The 17500-nt window shown below is 39.1% G+C and overlaps 6 protein-coding genes across 18 annotated transcripts in view; 2 read left to right on the plus strand and 4 right to left on the minus strand.

The window, feature by feature from the left end:
* The window catches only part of LOC111484047, a 3648-nt gene extending 1498 nt beyond the window's left edge, over window positions 1-2150 (minus strand). The window contains exons 1-5 of the mRNA XM_023130459.1: window positions 2136-2150; window positions 1953-2039; window positions 1561-1707; window positions 1401-1420; window positions 39-147 (exon numbers count right to left, since the gene is read on the minus strand). Coding sequence (XP_022986227.1) covers window positions 39-147; window positions 1401-1420; window positions 1561-1707; window positions 1953-2039; window positions 2136-2150 — 378 coding nt within the window. The remainder of the gene's footprint in view (window positions 1-38; window positions 148-1400; window positions 1421-1560; window positions 1708-1952; window positions 2040-2135) is intronic.
* Window positions 2151-2493: 343 nt separating this feature from the next.
* On the plus strand, window positions 2494-4922 carry LOC111483663 (pyruvate kinase, cytosolic isozyme-like). The gene is made up of 3 exons (XM_023129905.1): window positions 2494-2926; window positions 3275-3736; window positions 3858-4922. The coding sequence occupies exons 1-3, from the start codon at window positions 2699-2701 to the stop codon at window positions 4668-4670; spliced, it is 1503 nt and encodes a 500-aa protein (XP_022985673.1). The 5' UTR covers window positions 2494-2698; the 3' UTR covers window positions 4671-4922.
* Window positions 4923-5030: 108 nt separating this feature from the next.
* LOC111483664 (E3 ubiquitin-protein ligase SIRP1-like) lies at window positions 5031-6947 on the minus strand. Of its 2 annotated transcripts, XM_023129907.1 has the most exons (3): window positions 6708-6947; window positions 5413-6525; window positions 5031-5379 (listed from the first exon to the last, which is right to left on the minus strand). In XM_023129907.1, the coding sequence occupies exons 2-3, from the start codon at window positions 6355-6357 to the stop codon at window positions 5230-5232; spliced, it is 1095 nt and encodes a 364-aa protein (XP_022985675.1). In that variant the 5' UTR covers window positions 6358-6525; window positions 6708-6947; the 3' UTR covers window positions 5031-5229. The 2 variants fall into 2 exon arrangements, with proteins under 2 accessions (XP_022985675.1, XP_022985674.1); XM_023129906.1 differs by having other exon boundaries at window positions 5031-6525.
* Window positions 6948-6951: 4 nt separating this feature from the next.
* LOC111483665 lies at window positions 6952-11938 on the plus strand. 12 transcript variants are annotated; one of them, XM_023129914.1, is made up of 5 exons: window positions 6952-7263; window positions 7386-7523; window positions 8223-8385; window positions 10341-10430; window positions 10758-11000. In XM_023129914.1, exons 1-5 carry the CDS (start codon window positions 7220-7222, stop codon window positions 10830-10832), a joined length of 510 nt encoding a protein of 169 aa, XP_022985682.1. In that variant the 5' UTR covers window positions 6952-7219; the 3' UTR covers window positions 10833-11000. The 12 variants fall into 12 exon arrangements, 9 of the variants coding, with proteins under 9 accessions (XP_022985682.1, XP_022985683.1, XP_022985680.1 ...); XM_023129915.1 differs by having other exon boundaries at window positions 7386-7496; XM_023129912.1 differs by lacking the exon at window positions 10758-11000 and adding an exon at window positions 11622-11938 and having other exon boundaries at window positions 6952-7523.
* A 351-nt stretch (window positions 11939-12289) lies between these two features.
* On the minus strand, window positions 12290-14227 carry LOC111483759 (L-ascorbate oxidase homolog). The gene is made up of 2 exons (XM_023130061.1): window positions 12780-14227; window positions 12290-12714 (listed from the first exon to the last, which is right to left on the minus strand). Exons 1-2 carry the CDS (start codon window positions 14147-14149, stop codon window positions 12414-12416), a joined length of 1671 nt encoding a protein of 556 aa, XP_022985829.1. The 5' UTR covers window positions 14150-14227; the 3' UTR covers window positions 12290-12413.
* Window positions 14228-15568: 1341 nt separating this feature from the next.
* LOC111483763 (L-ascorbate oxidase homolog) overlaps window positions 15569-17500 on the minus strand; it is a 2029-nt gene continuing 97 nt past the window's right edge. The window contains exons 1-2 of the mRNA XM_023130066.1: window positions 16160-17500; window positions 15569-16073 (exon numbers count right to left, since the gene is read on the minus strand). The exon at window positions 16160-17500 is cut by the window's right edge and continues 97 nt beyond it. Coding sequence (XP_022985834.1) covers window positions 15773-16073; window positions 16160-17500 — 1642 coding nt within the window. The 3' untranslated portion in view covers window positions 15569-15772. The remainder of the gene's footprint in view (window positions 16074-16159) is intronic.

Consider the following 17500-nt stretch of genomic DNA (forward strand, 5'->3'; position numbering starts at 1 on the left):
GAGCTGTCAACAACTTGAATGTCCCTAAAATAACTTGCCTTCCCAAATCCCTCTTCAGGAAAATGACCACTGCCCATCTGGGTTAAGGTGTGCAGTCCACCAGCCTCTGAATTCACAACCTCCCCTCCCCACTCAATCATGGAGGCACTGTTAGCCAGGTACAAGAATAAGAAAGACGGCCAATATCCCAACACATACTCATTGTGTGAATGTTTGATTAATCCACCACACCTAAATGGTGTGAAAGTTACCTTATTTATAATCAAATAAATTACAATGATATGGAAATAGTAATAAATGAAAATAACGATACCTATGATAATAAGATAAATATTAGATATTTGCCTTATAATAAAATATCAAATATAATATATATGGTAAACTATAATTTATTATTAAATATCCTTAACACCCCACCGCAAGCTAAGCGTCGGATTTAAACGAACGTGAAGCTTGAATCTGAAAAATTCAACGAGGTTGAGAAACACTTTTCATGAAGATGCTAACAACTCGGTTCTTGGCCATCAAAAATTGCAGAGGGATCGCCGCTCAGCGGCGATGCTGCCTTGGCTTCGGCGAGAATATGTCTAACCCATGAAGAGGGATTGTCGCTTAGCGACGATGCTGCCTTGGCTCTGGTGAGAATATTTCTAACCCCAAGAAGTAGAAGGGGAAACCTAGAGCAAGGGACAAAGACAATGTTGAAGCCGGAAGAGTCGCCACATTGGGCGAAGGAGCCAATTTTGGCGAGAAGGGCAGTCGGAAGAGTCGCCTCATCGGGCGAAGAAGCCAATTTTGGCAGGAAGGGCGGCGGCAACTTGGTTGGCGAATAGGCTAGTGCGGCACCCAGATTCCGAAGGTAAATCTCTACAAAAGGTTGATAGGTTTAGGTTAGGGTTTATGTGAAGGATGAAGGTTGATTGGGAAGAAAATGAGAGAGACTATATTGGCCAAAGGGAAAACCGATTGGGTTGGATGGAAAAGGTGAGGTTGTATGTACAGAGTATGACGAAAGGTGATTTAGAGGTCAATAGGGTGGAGCCGAAGAGTAATCAATCGGCTCCGACTACGACAGCCATGAAGACTGCCCCTGCGGCGTCAAAGCAGCAGGGGTGGTGGAGAAGAATATTAGAGGATTCAAAAGCCATTGAAAAGAAACGGAGAGGGCTCTAATACCATGTGAATGTTTGATTAATCCACCACACCTAAATGGTGTGAAAGTTACCTTATTTATAATCAAATAAATTACAATGATATGGAAATAGTAATAAATGAAAATAACGATACCTATGATAATAAGATAAATATTAGATATTTGCCTTATAATAAAATATTAAATATAATATATATGGTAAACTATAATTTATTATTAAATATCCACATTGCCAAATTGCATCCACCTGTGTCCCTCATCTGGATCCTACGCCAAATAAACAACCCAAATATTTCTTTCACTACTCAACTATGCTACTTATATGGGTTCTTCATGAATTTAAAAACTGCGGCATGGAGAAACGACTAAGAAAATCTTACGATCTAGTAGTGAGGTTTGGCATTTACCTTCCAGATAAGTATACTGATATCGTACTGGGGACTGCGAAACCCAGACAATGGTGAGATGCTTGCCCCCATCGCTATTTCACTTTTAACTTGAATAAAGCCTGAGCGGAAGAGGTTATAACAACCTGTGGCTTGATATGCATCGCTCTGCAAATACATTCTGATATGTTAGATCTAAGATGTGGAATTGAAGGTCCCGTTTGAGAATTGCGTTTGTTTTCTCCCAATTTCTTTGCTATGATTTGAATTCTTAATAAAATTCCAAAAACAAAACGTTTTCTAGTTTTCAATACTTGGCTGCTTGCTTGTACTTTGAAAACACTTGTAGAGGACAAGTGGGAAGGAACTTCAGGACATACTTGAAATAGCTGCAACAGCTGAGAATCACAAACCTGAATTTTGTGATGTTTGAGGAAAGGATGATCAAAAGGTGGTTGATTAGAAATGTGGACACAGTCGATGATATCCCCACCTGGGCTCTGCTTCAACGTCACAAAAAGAAGATTTCAAAATCTAAACTATGTAGCTGAAGCTGAAAGAGAAAACAGAGCCTCAGTCTGCAGCATGGCCATTGCCATTGCCGTTGCCATGCTTCTAAAAGATTAAAGAAAGCGGAATCCTGTGCCAAACTTGAAGCTGAAACCACAGCCCCTGAACACAAAGCAGTCTCTTGTATTTTTATTTTATTGCCACAGACCACGTTGCATTGCATCTCGCTTTTCCCGTGTTTTTTTTTTATTGCCTTTTCCAACTCCAAAAAGCTTCCTCCTTTTTATTGCCTTGTTCGTGTTTATGATTAATGCTTAAATTTAATTTTAATTATTTAAGTTGAAAGTTTAATTTAAATTCCAAATTGATACCACAAGTTGGGGGTTCAAATCGATTTTCTTCATCTATTTTTATTTTTTAAATTGAAAGGTTATCGGCACCGTTAATAAATCAGCCTTTGTCCTTGTTCCTCAGCCTCAACATTCAATCAAGGCCTTTCCCATATCTTCTATCCGATAAAAAGTTCGCCCATTTCCTTTCTGCACTTTTCTGGATCTTCTTCTTCTTCCTCCTCCGGAATAGATTTAATCCCTTTTTCGTTTACTTCCCATCTCCGTTCATCTTTCATATTCAGAATCAACCATAAGAAATGGAGGAATTAGTGATTGATAAGAAACCCAAAACTAAGATAGTTTGCACCCTGGGGCCGGCATCCAGGTCTGTGCCCATCATCGAAAAGCTCTTGAAAGCTGGAATGAATGTTGCTCGTTTCAACTTCTCTCACGGATCCCACGCCTATCACCAGGAGACCCTCGACAATCTCAGGGCCGCTATGGAGGAAACTGGTATTCTCTGCGCCGTCATGCTTGACACTAAGGTTTCTCTCATCCTACTTTCCAAAAATAAAATTAAAATTACGATGGTTTATGTCTAAAGTGGACAATATCAACAGGATTCAAACAGGAATAGAAAACTAAACAATATCTCTCCTGATTTGTGTGAAGGTTTGAATCCTGCTACTCCTGTTTAGTTTTCTGAGCTTTCCTCAGACCGAGGAACGATTGCTCTCCTGATTTCTGTTTCATATCTTTTATCGATGATCTGCACTTGGGAAACTTATTTTCTTAAGAGTAAAACAGCTACATCTCAGTTTTAAGGAATGCATGAAAGCAATTGTTCTTCACTGATGAAGTTTAATTTATGTTTGGCTTTTAATTGAAAACAGGGCCCGGAAATTCGAACTGGATTTTTGAAAGATGGCAAACCCATCCAACTAAAACAGGAGCAGGAGATAATTATATCCACCGACTACAGCTTGAAGGGTGATGAAAATATGATATGTATGAGCTACAAAAAGTTAGCTGAGGATGTAAAGCCAGGAAGCGTAATACTTTGTTCAGATGGTACAATCTCATTTACAGTTCTGTCTTGTGACAAAAAATTGGGTTTGGTACGATGTCGCTGTGAGAACTCTGCAGTTCTTGGTGATAGAAAAAATGTTAACCTGCCTGGAGTTATAGTGGATCTCCCTACCCTAACAGATAAAGATACGGAAGATATACTTGAATGGGGAGTTCCTAATAAAATTGATATGATTGCTCTATCTTTTGTTCGGAAAGGTTCTGATCTTGTACAGGTCCGGAAGTTGCTTGGAAAGCATGCCAAAAGTATTCTTCTCATGTCAAAGGTACATTCAGTTACGGTGAAATGCTAAAATGCCCTAAAAAAGAAAATCATGCAGCACAAATGTTTTGTAGTCGAAGTGATTTCAGCCCTGTTATGTATCTTATCTGGAATTTGACTCACAGGTTGAGAATCAAGAAGGTGTGGCAAATTTTGACGACATACTGGCCAATTCAGATGCATTCATGGTGGCACGTGGTGACTTGGGAATGGAAATTCCAATTGAGAAGATATTTCTGGCGCAGAAAGTGATGATATACAAGTGCAACATCCAAGGAAAACCTGTTGTCACAGCCACACAGATGCTGGAATCGATGATTAAATCACCAAGGCCAACCAGAGCCGAAGCCACTGATGTTGCGAATGCTGTTCTTGATGGGACAGATTGCGTAATGTTAAGTGGCGAAACGGCTGCTGGAGCATATCCAGAACTTGCTGTTAGAACAATGGCAAAAATATGTGTTGAAGCTGAAAGCACCCTTGATTATGGAGATGTGTTTAAAAGAATTATGGAACACTCGCCAGTTCCCATGAGCCCATTAGAAAGCCTGGCATCTTCAGCTGTTAGGACTGCAAACTCAGCGAAGTCAGCTCTTATACTTGTCCTAACTAGAGGAGGAAGCACCGCAAAATTGGTGGCCAAGTATAGGCCAGGAACGCCCATCTTGTCCGTAGTTGTCCCCGAGATCAAGACAGATTCGTTTGATTGGTCGTGCAGCGATGAAGCTCCAGCAAGGCATAGCTTAATTTTTCGTGGCTTGTTACCGGTTCTTAGCACAGCATCAGCAAGGTCGTCTCATGCAGAAACAACGGAAGAAGCAATAGAGTTTGCTATTCAGCATGCAAAGTCAAAGGGCCTCTGCAAAAATGGAGATTCTATCGTGGCTCTTCATCGCGTTGGAACAGCTTCTGTTATCAAGATATTGACAGTGAAGTAGTAGTAGTAGTGAAGTTCCTTCTTTTGCTTGCTATTCACCACGAGCACAGATTAAATCATCCAATAATTGCTCTTCATTTTCTTCATTGTTTTCGGGTTTGTAGAGATCAACACTTTATAACTTACATCTCTATTTCTTTTCGTGACACGGACAAATGTCGTGTTATTGGAAACCAAACACTATCTTTATTTTGAAATAATTATGTTCTTCTGTTCATCAATAAACCGGTGCCTCTTGCCTTGGCATCTTCTCAGAAGAATTATAAGGGATGCCTCCAGCTTTTGCATACATACGTACGTAGTTGTTATTGGATGTGAAAGAATAGCAATGAAAGCAGGGGCGAAGTGAAAAGGCATAACATATACAAAATGTTGGTAAAATTGGAAGAAGAACAAGAAGAAGAAGAAGAAGAAGAAGAGAGATTGTCCTAAGGGTAGTGGGAGGCAAAACATCTGCATAGTACAGTATAAGTATAACATACATACATACATACATACATACATACACATACATAAGCAAGCAGGGCAGAAGCGAAGCAGAGCATATCAAACACAGATATTCAAATGGGTGTGTGATCCCTTTGAGACTCACTTTCACTTCCTCCCGAGGAGTTTCCTTGCGAAGAAAACAAGCCATTGAATGGCCATGGAAACGAAAACCTTCTCCCAATCCCAGATGCGGTTCTCCCATCAATCTCCCCACTGCCACTGCCACTGCCACTATCATTACCATTACTAAGCTCACCCATAAACCTAGCCGACCCACCATCCGTATCACGCTTGGACTCATCCGCAGGCAATTGATGCCTACAAACTGGGCAGGAACTATGCAGCTCCAGCCACGGCAGAATACACCCTGAATGAAACTTATGCTTACAAGGCATCTCCTTGGCTTCTTCATCCATCTCAAACTCATCCAAACACACCGAACATTGCAGACGATTATCCCCGCATTCAACTCTCACCGTGGGCAGCGCATCAACTGCCTCCTTCTGGGCTGGTGGAGTGCCATATCTGTTGGGATCATTCTCGGCTAAATGTTGCAATAACAAATCCAAACCAGGTCCTACGAAATAATCACCCAGCGACCCTATAGCGTTATGATTTTGACTCTCACCTCCTTGAACTACAATGGTCTGGTTGAAAGGATTTATAAGGATAACCCGCTCTCTTTCTCGTTCTCGTTCTCTTTCTCTTTCTCTTTCTCTGCTCCTCTCTCCCTCGTAACTATTCTCTGATTCACCAGTTGCCATTCCAGCTCTGATACCTTGGAGCAACTGTAGAATGGTAGCCGAACTTCTCCTCCTCCTCCTAATGACCGAATCAAGCTCAGCCGGCTCACTACTCGCACGGTTCCCCTCCCCATCCCCATGCTCCTGCTCATTATTATTATCATCATCTTCGTCAAACTCTAGATGCCTGAATCTACGACGCCCACGGGGATTTCCCATCATACCCAGCAGTATCGGGGCCCAGAGGGACAAAGCTCGCTCCGACCCAAAATCGGATTCAAGCGCATTATTACTATTATTATTATTATTACCATTATTGTCGCTGGACATACCGTTACCCATCTCTTCAACAAAGCCACTACGGCAGAAAGGGCATTTAATTTCCACGTCAACGATGGGATTCACCATTTGAGAACACACGTGACACCAATATCTTGTTGCAATTGACTCGTCCATCCTCGGTGTGTTGTGTTGTTAGTTAGTTTCACCTTTTCCTCTTATATCGTATCGTATCGTATCGTATTGTATTGTATTGTATTGCAGGATGATAACCTCCAATAGAAACCACAACCTTCAGCTATTCAATTTTCGAAAGAGAACAGGATGATCCCAAATCGAATGTAGCTAGCTCATCGCGGGAAAAGAAGAAAACAAAAAATCGTCAGATCAGATGTGATGTGGAATACACAAAAACTTGAAAACAATATCATGAAGGATGGGAGGAAAACTGTTAATTAGTATGGCAAGCAATATCATTTAGGATCGGAGGAAAACGAGGAAGAAGATGAAGAAGAAAAAGGAGTTACTTGAAAGCCGAAGCGTAGGTTGAGGAACTCAAGGAATCTGTGCGTTTGCTCCGATCGCAACCGGCGAATTGAAATGAAATGAATAGAATTCGGTGGGAGTGGAAAAAGGGGAAGAGGAGGGAGGCCGTCGCGAACTGGAGAGAGAGAGAGAGACAGAGAGACAGAATTCAATGAAACAAAAAAGTAAATAGGAAGGGTTCTCTCTCCCTCTCTTTCTCTGGCACCCCGACCCTTCCTATCCGCTTCTTCAAACTCTCCCTTTCCCTCTCTCCCCCTTTATTGCATTTATTTTACTATTTTTTTTTTATATTTATTTTCTCATTTTCTCTCTCTGAAATTTTCCGACCATCCAATCTTTATTTGCCACATTCTCACATTACCCTCGTGTTTTATCTTTATGAGTAACATTTATTGTTATTTTTCTGTAATAATTTAAGCTTCCCATTTCAAAGAAAACCATATGATGCTTTGCAATTCATTGAGAGATCGACTTCGGCCATGGCTTCGTGATTATGTTAGGCTTCAGTCTTTCGCACTCATTCTCATTTATATCCAGGTGCATTCTTTCCCCCATCGGAACTATCATTCTTTGTTATCTCTATTTTCAGTTCTTAATCTTAATCTATTTTTTGTAAATACTTATGAGAAAGATCGGGTGCGCATTGATTGGATCCCTAGGGGCATTGTACAATGGTGTATTGCTTATAAATTTGGTGATCGCATTATTCGCTTTGGTAGCCGAACATATGCTCTTCTCCTCTTCTCTGCAATTTTCCTCGACATCTTCTGGTTCATTCCTTTTGCCTACCACACATGGTCTCTCCCTCTCCCTTGTTTTAGAATGTTTAGTTTGTTTCTGGGAATGGGAGTCTTGACTGCTTGGCGCTTGTTCAAAGAGTAAAATTAGAAGGGACTCATTCAAAACAAGTTTGTGTTACATTATAATTCTATTTTTCATATTCATATGCTTCATACGATACCCAATAGGTACCCTATCCGCCCTCCAACTCTTTACCAATGCTTTTCCTTTCCTTTCTTTAACTACTTGGATAAAATCATGATAAACCTTCCTCATTGTTTCATCTTTGACACTGGTCCGTGGCTGCACTGTAGTTTATCATCAGATATATGAAGCTAATTCAATTTACGCAGAAACTTTACACTCTTGGTTGTTTTTCTAATTTCTGAAAAAATAGGATTTTGAATCAGCTATGATTAATGAAAAGAGATTTTGAATGAAACTTTGATCTTGTATAGTTGCAATAACATCACTTGTACGCTTTATCATTTTGTACTGCAAGCCATCACCCAATCTAAATTAATATATATATATATATATATATATAAGACTCTATTTGAGCAATGCATTCTCCGTTGTCCTGACATCAATCTTCTTGCCTGCTTTTTCTTTTCCAATGTTCATTAAGTGCGCATGTGCATAATGAGCTTCTAAATCAGCATGGTGTTGACCGCTGTTTTACCCTGTAATTTGAATGAAAGGTTGCCTATATGCAGGAACGTCTCATCCAAGCAATATGGACCCCTTTTTACCTTTTCAGTGAAGCTTACTCTGGCTATGCAAATTATTGGTTTTGCTGTTAGACTATCGTCTTCACTACTATGGATTCGAATTTACAGATCGGGGATTTCATATATGGAAACTCCAGTTCACCGAGAGGTAGATTATGATTTGAGAAATAGTTTTCTTAGCCCCGCTACTCCTGTTGTAGTTAGACAACCCTCAGGTTCTGATGATATGATAGGGGGCTCTATCTATGATCCAACTTATTGCTAGTCCCTATTCGAAGATGGTCATGATAGTAAATGCTTGTCTGGGGTAATGTATCAATTTTTTATGCACTCCTGCTTGCACCCGTTCTGATCTGTTGTCATCCATTTACTAGTTCTAAATCTGCTAGCTATCATTGCTTCATTTTATATCTTACAAGTATTTGGTTTTCCACGGTATCTTTTTCAGCATACAATTCTTACAAGATGAAGTGGGTTTGCTGGTGTTTTTTCTAGCCATCAAACCCTTTCACGATGTCTTTGATACCGAAATTGGTATATATGCTGAAGACGTCAACCCCTTAGCTGGAAAGTAACCACCAATAATAAAAATAAGAAACTAATCTAATTACCACAAATAATAAAACACTTAACCGGCTGTTAAACAACAAATAAAGGTTACTAAAAAGAAAGCCAGTAAACAGCCAACAGAAAACTTAGAAAGAAAGCTTAAAAGCCCCCTACATCAGTTTTGGTTATCATAGTGCCTAGATCCTCCTAGAAAAATAAGCATCCATTTCTAAAATATCACAAACTATTTGATCTTTGTATTAGTTCCTTATAGAAAGCGCTATGGTGGAAATCTCACTAACACTAGTTTCTCCTCATTTTTTAATCCAGCTCACTTTCTAGCAGTTGGTAAAAAACAAAGGTCAGTAAAAAGGAAGCTGAAAAGCCCCCAAAAAACCCCACATCAGGTTTGGTTATCATATTGTCAAGATTATCCTAGTAAAGTGTGGCAAGCCTCCATTTTTAAAATATCAAAAACTATTTGGTCTTTGTATTAGTTCCCTATGGAAAGGGGTATGGCGGAAATCTTACCAACACTAGTTTCTCCTCATTTTTATCCAACTCACTTGGTAGGAGTTGGGCTGAGGTGCAGTTTTAAGGTCTAGAGCATTGATAAATTTCCTAAACACTTTGTTATCACTTAGAAGCATGAATACAAGAACGTGATACGGATACGACACACACACGACGACACATCATTTTTTTAAAATCCTGGACATGGACACGAAAATGACACATTTATTAAAATATACATTTAAAAAAAAAAAAAATATATATATATATATATATATCATGTTTAAAAAAAGAAAAAAAAAAGAAAAAAAAGAAAATTGAAAGTCAATGAATTTACACATTTATATGCTTAAAAAATTAATTTGATGTGTTTCAATAATTTTTTTTATATTATATTTGTCTATTTAGTATACTTAACAAGTGTTTGATGCATGTCTAACAAATGGTGGACCTATTTAGACTTTGTTCTAGTGTCTTAAAACATCTATTGTAGTAACGAATGTCGGATACGTGTTCAACAAGTGTTGGACAAGGACACGCTAGCTAACATTATCTGAGTTGTTCAAGTGTTCCTCATTGCCTTCATCCTCCAATTCTTAAATTGGCAGTCCTTCATTGGGCACATTCGTTAAAAAGTTGTTCCTGCTGTTTACACCTGAAACACTTGTCAAGCGTAGGTCGGTTATAAGAATTAGATTTTTTTCTTTGAACTACCACCTTCCAAATCTATATTGGATGGTGTTATTGATTGGGATTTTGTCCTTTTTGGTTTGTTGCACAAGGAAGTTCCTTGTGCAAGATTGTTTGCGGCATCGATTGTATTTCTCCTTTGACCTTGCTGTTGCTTCCAAGTATTCCTTCTTTGGCAAGTCTTGCCTGTTTTTTTGCTAATTTTGTCTTTCGATCTTGGTAGCTAAGGTGATAGCCTCCGAAAGATAACCAAGAGGATGTAAATTGACTTCCTCTTTTTGCATCTTTTATTTTTTTTTATCAGCAGTAATCGACCAATTATAGCATCAATTCTTGCTGTTTTGTCTGCAGATCTCCCATTTCGGTAATGGTGATAATAGTTCTACTTCTGGGCCAGATGTATCTCGATCAAAGCTGTCCAGACATTTCCAAGTAGCTGATGTGAGTTTCCTTATCTCAGATAATCAAACCTGTTAGCTTCCTTAGGCTTATAGAATTATTTTTACTCTTCCTGGCCAAATATTATTGTGTTTGTATATTTCACTGGATGATAGGAAGTGGGTCAACGTACTGGCTTGCCTCAGCTGTTTCTTTTAAAATCTTTGCCTTTTCTCTCTAGTGGAGGTTGTATCTTTAGAGCATCAGTCATTTTTTCCTTTATTAAATGATTTTTTTTTTAATTTCTGGTTAAAAATAAATATCAGTGGGAGGACATGGTAAATGAGAGACTGGAATGACTTTATTAATTCTTTTGTCTGCGATTTATAGAATGATGGAACAAACTTGACTGGTGATATGGCTTTGATCTTTACGCATGATCTCACATCCTGTCGCCAGTACTAAATATTATGTAGAATGCTTAGTTGTTGAATCTTTTGGAAAAGAAGTAAGTGCAGCCTTGAGTCTGAAGTTTTTCAATATTTTTTTTCGATGTCCTACTTTCTCTAGTGTTTTGTTGATCCATCACTGTTTTTATTAAATTTCATCTATATATAAGGATGAATAGCAGCTCATAACCCATTTGAACAATCTTAGTTACTTGGTTTATGAATGCTTTTATTCAATATTATACTTCTACTGCATATTCTTAATTTATAGAATTTTGTAATAATTGATGTCGTTTTATTTTCTCTTCATGGTTTTCTTTGTATTGTTTTTGCCTCTTTACTGTGACCTATCAACTTAGTTTATATTTTTAAATGAAGATCTTTTATTCTATTGTATTATATATACTTTGTTTTGTTTGATGATGTGGTTGGTTTTTTAAAAGAAAAAGTTCATGGGGCATCAGAGAAATTATTCAAAATTAAAGTTCTAGTGGCTTTGAGGTCAACTTAAGGAGAGTAGTGATGTCAAAGACGGAGTACTGAGTTTGCATCATTTTCCCCAATGAATACTCGTTTAAGATTAGTATATAGCCCATCATTTTCCCCATCCGACTTGAGAAAGAGTCTTCGTTTTTGCATGTAATTGAATTGATGAAATGCATGTCGAAGTTTGAAATGTTAATTAAGAGGTATTGTATCAATATTGTGGGCCTGCTTTTGAGCATATATAATTGAATGGCTGCACCAGATTGTTTCTGTGCCTTCATCCACATGTTGCTTGTAAGTTCTAACTAACTAGGTTTAGTCTTTTTTGTAGGATTGAGTATACAGCAGCTGCGAATCAGCAAACGGCTTAGAGCCCCGAGTTGGTGATTTTGTTGACTATCTGCTCCTGTTATGTTCTTATTTTGATGTCACGAATACCCAGTATTCACGAATACCCAGTATCTGCTCCTGTTATGTTCTTATATGTAACGTAGGCTGATGTTGTACAGCTTCACGTAATTAGATATAATTCTTTTTCATTAAAGGAAATTCTTGTAACGTTCGGCTGTGTTGTGTAAAAGCAATGCGTTGGCTTTGACGTCTGAATGGGTAAACAAGTTCAATAGAAAATAGATATTTATAATGTGTGAAAAGATTATTTCTATATTGCCCCATGACGAAGTTCTGAGTTTGCTACTGACCGAAATAAGGTAAGATTGCCTCTGCATATCAATAAACATTGTGTCCTCCTCTTTAACTCCGTTGTCCCCTGTTTATGTTGGTTCTTGTAACTACATTGTTCTTCTCTTCTCTCTACTTATTTATTAACATATTTTATCTATCTACTCTTCCATGGTCCTTATCGACTAAAACTCTATTGTTAATTCAAATTGAATGCAGAATTGTAATTGTTTAGAGTTAAGGAGAGTTGCCTTAGAAACGTTAGAGAAGTATTTTATCTCAAAATCGAGAAAAAGGACAAAGTAATTAATTATAAGATGTTCTTTTATTTTATACTACCAAACAATCATACATGAAAAATCAAGCTCTCCAAATTACTTGTGTATAATCTTTTCACATTTGGAGTGAGGAAGGTTGTGGATGGATAGAGTCATATGGTATATGGCTTGGGTAATGGCATTCCCTCCACTGAACCACAAAGTAGAGTGTTGTCTGGAATGTTGTACTCATCTCTCAGGGATCGAGCTGGTGAAAGAACGCTAAGGTAGAGCTGTTGTCCCAAATAACGATTTTCTGTCAACTCCGACCTCAAGTTCCACATCCCAGCATTGTCTAATGTAAGAAGAATGGCTGCCCACGATTTAGGAAAGACTTGAATTGTATGCCTGCTCACTGCGTCCAGAAGATTGTAGTTGGATCTTTTTTGTGGAGACCATCTCCCAGGCTCAATGCTGCAAATATTGCATAAGAATTAGTGATGTCTAAATTGAAAATTTGTTATATTATAGATACTTACGCAACAGCGAAGAAGGAGTGACCATCCAAATTCCATGATTGTATGCTCTTCTCGTGGTTTTCAAAAATAATCTCTATAAAGTTGCGGAAAGTTGCATTAACAACATTAGGAGCAACAGTAGTCACGGTGGTTGCGTCTTTTGGTAGTCCCTCATCAGAAATGGTATCATACTTGAACACCTTGTCAGCGATACCAAAGTACTCTGCAAGCTTCAATGGAGTTTCAGGATCAACATGAGACACACCATTGATGGCATATCGCAACTTGCCATCCACCTGAGTAGCTGAATTGACGAGCTTGATGGTGCGAGTAATGTTGATGGAACCATAGTGGTATGAGCCTTGGGGATTAGGTCTTGCAGCACTAGCAGTGAGGTTCCAACGAAAAGTACGAAATTGATTGAGAGACCAAGCCCAACCTACGGGTATTTCAGGGATGTCAGGAGAGGCGGGAGCTTTGCCATTGGTGTATCGAACAATGCCTTTACCAACAACAACGTTCTTAGTGAACCTAGTGGCTACAACCATGTAATAATCCTTGGCCTCCTGGTTGGCTGTGACTAGCACCGAAAAGCATTGTCCCACATGGATGTCAAGGGACTGGTAATCGTTTTGAACGGTATGAGACCCCTCCATCTCTACCAACTTCATGGTGTGACCTTGGAGTCTGAAGTTGAGAGATGTTTTCAGTCCCACATTGCAAACTCGATATTTGTAAGTCTTTCCAGGCTTCATGGTGAAGAGTGGCTCGTCGGTTCCGTCGCCCTTGGCAGTCTTGCCGTTGATGAGGACACCGGCGGGTCTAGCGATGGAGAGGCCACTATCCAAAGTCTTCTTAAGAGCGGTGTGGGTCTTGGTGTACCAGTCACCAACAAGGACAGTGTAGTCATCTTCAGGGTCAGCATAAGGGACAGGAATGAGTAAGCGACTATTAACACGAAGCCCACCGAACGCTCCTGCAGCCCTGTGGATGGCAGTTGATGGGTAGTAGAAGAAGCTCCCAATTTGATCCTTAACTTGGAAATGGTAGGTGAAGTTGGTTCCAGGTGGGATTGGGCAATTGGTTCCAAGCACTCCATCTTGCCACGAGTTCTTCCTGTGCTGAATACCGCTCCAATGAAGAAGGAAGGGCTCGTCCAGGTTGTTGAAGACGTTAACGACAATGTTATTGTTGGATGTGGAGTTGATATTAGGCCCGGGGAATTGGCCATTGATGAGAATGCCTTTTTGGGGGACCCCCAAGGGAGAGATGGTGCCATAGGTGATGTTCCATGTGAAGAAGAAATAAGGGTCTTCACCACGGACCGTCCACATTGCTGCACCCGACAGGCATAGCAGCTGCAGCAGCACGTTAAACATCAACCCAGCCATCTCGACCTCCCCCCTTCCTTATATTATTGTCCAATCACCGCTCTTATTGTCGAGCAGGCTTGCTATGTATCCCAATATGGGTTGTTGTTCCCTTCCTTGATGTCTAACCCTTCCGCTCCTTCGTTTATATACTTTCAAAACTCAATCTCTCGTCCACGTTTTCCTCTAACTTTCCCCCTTTTTCTTGCCATCCATATTCCCCCACCTCTCCTTCCCAACAATCCCTCTCCGCACAAATTGTTTCCTTCCATAAATAAGTGGTTCACTCTCCAAACAAGTGGAGTCAGGGAGCCTAGTCGATTGGAATTAAGAAAATTCATGTGGCCGAATCTTATTTTAAAAACCTCATTATTTTTGTTTTTTTTTTATTTTATTTTTAATCACAATATATTGGTTAGATGATTAGTTTGTAGAACACAAGTTCTAATGCCATTAATAACCATGTAATCAAAGTTAATGTTCATGTTCAAAGTAATATGCCCAAATCATGCTTTGAGGTGGGTAGTTATATAAAGAGTTATAATTAATTATATAAAATAAATACAATTGAAAAATTGATTACATTTTCACGCCATACCAAAATTTTAATTCATAAGTTTAATTAATAGAAGATCCAAACTAATTTTAATTGACTAATAGTATTTTGGAAAAATTAAACCTTTAGTCTAACGTTGAGTTTTCAAATTCAACATTTTAGCCTATAAAATTTTAATTTTTTAAAAAGTATTTTAATATCTTCTCCCTCCTTCCTCTATTACTATACACCACTTTTCTTTTTTTTTTCTTCTCCTCTTTTGTTTTATTTTTACCATTAGAAAGATCTAGAATGGGGGAGGAGGTCCTCCCCTTCGCCTCAGATATAGAAGAGAGAAATGAAGAAAAAATATTAAAATATTTATATTATCTCTTATTTTTATTTAAATTTTTTAAAATATATTTTTTAATAAATATATATAATGCTATGTTTAACTTTTTTATTTTTTTTTATTTTTATTTTTGTTAGTAATTTATGAAAGGTTAAAAAACCCACCTTCATGGTAAATAGTAATAACCAAATTTGCATATTAAATTGTATCAATTTTTAGTCCGTTATTCAAATTGTATCAATTCTAACCCTAAAAAATGTTTAATTCTTATAAGTTTCCCCTTGACATGGAATTGATAAAATACTGAGAAAAATAAAATTATTTTTTGCATGAGTATTTGATGGCATCTGGATTTTTTGCTTATACAATGAGAAGTCCAGTAACATTGAGAAGGTTTTGAGTTGAAGCATTTAGTATTCTTATCACACCCCTTGAGCCACACCTCTCGAGATCTTAGGCTCCAGTAGATTAATAAATTGTTAGGAAAATGTGTTAACATAAATTTAATTTAGCCTCATCTTTAGCTCATCAATTAACAGTGGAAGAATGAAGAAGATCCCAACAAAATTTTGGGATTTCAAGATGTTTACAATTGAATCAATGTTTCCAAATATGGAAGCCCTAATTGATGCAAAATGAATCTGTGTTTTATTTCAAAAAAAAAAAAAAAAAAAAAAAAAAAAAAAAAACACCTAAAACAAAAGGCTTCTCCAAACTAATCGGTGGTGTGCAGGTCCTGCTGGGTAGATGAACAGTCTCAAATAGAATATGGCTTGGGCAATGGCATGCCCTTCACCAAACCACAAAGCAAAACGTTATCTGGGATGTTGTACTCATCTCTAAGGGAGAGAGCTGGTGAAAGAACACTTATGTAAAGTTGCTGTCCTAAGTAACGGTCTTCTATTAGCTCAGACCTCAAATTCCACATTCCAGCATTATCGAATGTAAGGAAAATGGCTGCCCATGAATTAGGGTACACTTGAATTGTATGTCTGCTCACTGCATCTAGAAGATTGTAGTTGGATCGTTTGTCTGGAGACCATCTCCCAGGCTCGATGCTGTAAAATATTGAATAAAGGATTTATTAGGCATGTTGAAGCCGAGATTACGAAATTTGTATTAAACATTTGAAGTGACCACTTACGCAACCGCAAAGAAAGAGTAGCCATCCAAATGCCATGATTGTATACTCTTCTCACGATTTTCAAAAATGATCTCTACGAAGTTTCGGAAGGTTACATTCACAACATTGGGAGCAAGAGTGATGGAGGTTGAGCCTTCAGGTGGTCCCTCATCCGAAATGATATTGTATTTGAAGACCTTATCACTAAGTCGAAAGTACTCCGCATGTTTCAATGGAGTTTCAGGATCAATGTGAGAGACGCCGTTAATGGCATAGCGCAACTTACCATCCACCTTACTAACTGAATTGAATAGCTTGATGGTACGAGTAATGTTGATGGAACCATACCGGTAGGAGCCTTGGGGATTAGGCCTTGCAGCACTAGCAGTAAGGTTCCAGCGGAAGGAACGAAACTGATTGAGAGACCAAATCCAACCAGTGGGAGCCTCTGGAATTTCAGGAGAGGCGGGACCCTTGCCATTGGTGTATCGAATAATGCCCTTACCAACCAGAACATTCTTAATGAACCTAGTGGATGCAACTAGGTAATAGTCCTTGGGCTCTTGGTCGGCCGTGACTAGCACCGAAAAGCATTGCCCCACGTGGACGTCCAGTGATTGGTACTCGTTTTGAACGGTATGAGAACCTTCCATCTCGACTAATTTCATGGTGTGGCCTTGGAATCTAAGGTTGAGAGATGCCTTGAGTCCCACGTTGCAAATTCGATACTTGTAGGTCTTTCCAGGCTTCATGGTGAACAGTGGGTCATCAGTTCCGTCCCCCTTCGCAATCTTGCCATTGATGAGGACACCGTTGGGCCTAGCAATGGAGCGGACACCGCTATCCAAGATCTTCCTAAGAGTGGTGTGGCTTTTGGTAAACCAGTCACCAATAAGGACAGTGTAGTCATCTTCAGGGTCAGCGTAAGGGACAGGAATGAGTAAGCGACTGTTAATACGGAGGCCGCCGAATGCTCCTGCTGCCCTGTGCAGGCCAATTGATGGGTAGTAGAAGAAACTTCCAATTTGGTCCTTAACTTGGAAACGGTAAGTGTAGTTGGTCCCGGGGGGGATTGGGCAATTGGTTCCAAGTTGTCCATCTTGCCACGAGTTCTTTCTGTGTTGAATACCGTTCCAATGAAGAAGGAAGGGCTCGTCCAGGTTGTTGAAGACGTTAACGACAACGTTATTGTTGGAGGTGGAGTTGATATTAGGTCCGGGGAATTGGCCATTGATGAGAATGGCTTGCTGGGGAACTCCCAAGGGAGAGATGGTGCCGTAGGAGACGTTCCAAACGAAGAACAAATAAGGGTCTTCACCCCGGACCGTCCACACTGCTACACTGGAGAGGCATAGAAACTGC

This window comes from Cucurbita maxima, unplaced genomic scaffold (assembly GCF_002738345.1).
Source record: "Cucurbita maxima cultivar Rimu unplaced genomic scaffold, Cmax_1.0 Cma_Scf00009, whole genome shotgun sequence".
NCBI classification, from domain to species: domain Eukaryota; kingdom Viridiplantae; phylum Streptophyta; class Magnoliopsida; order Cucurbitales; family Cucurbitaceae; genus Cucurbita; species Cucurbita maxima.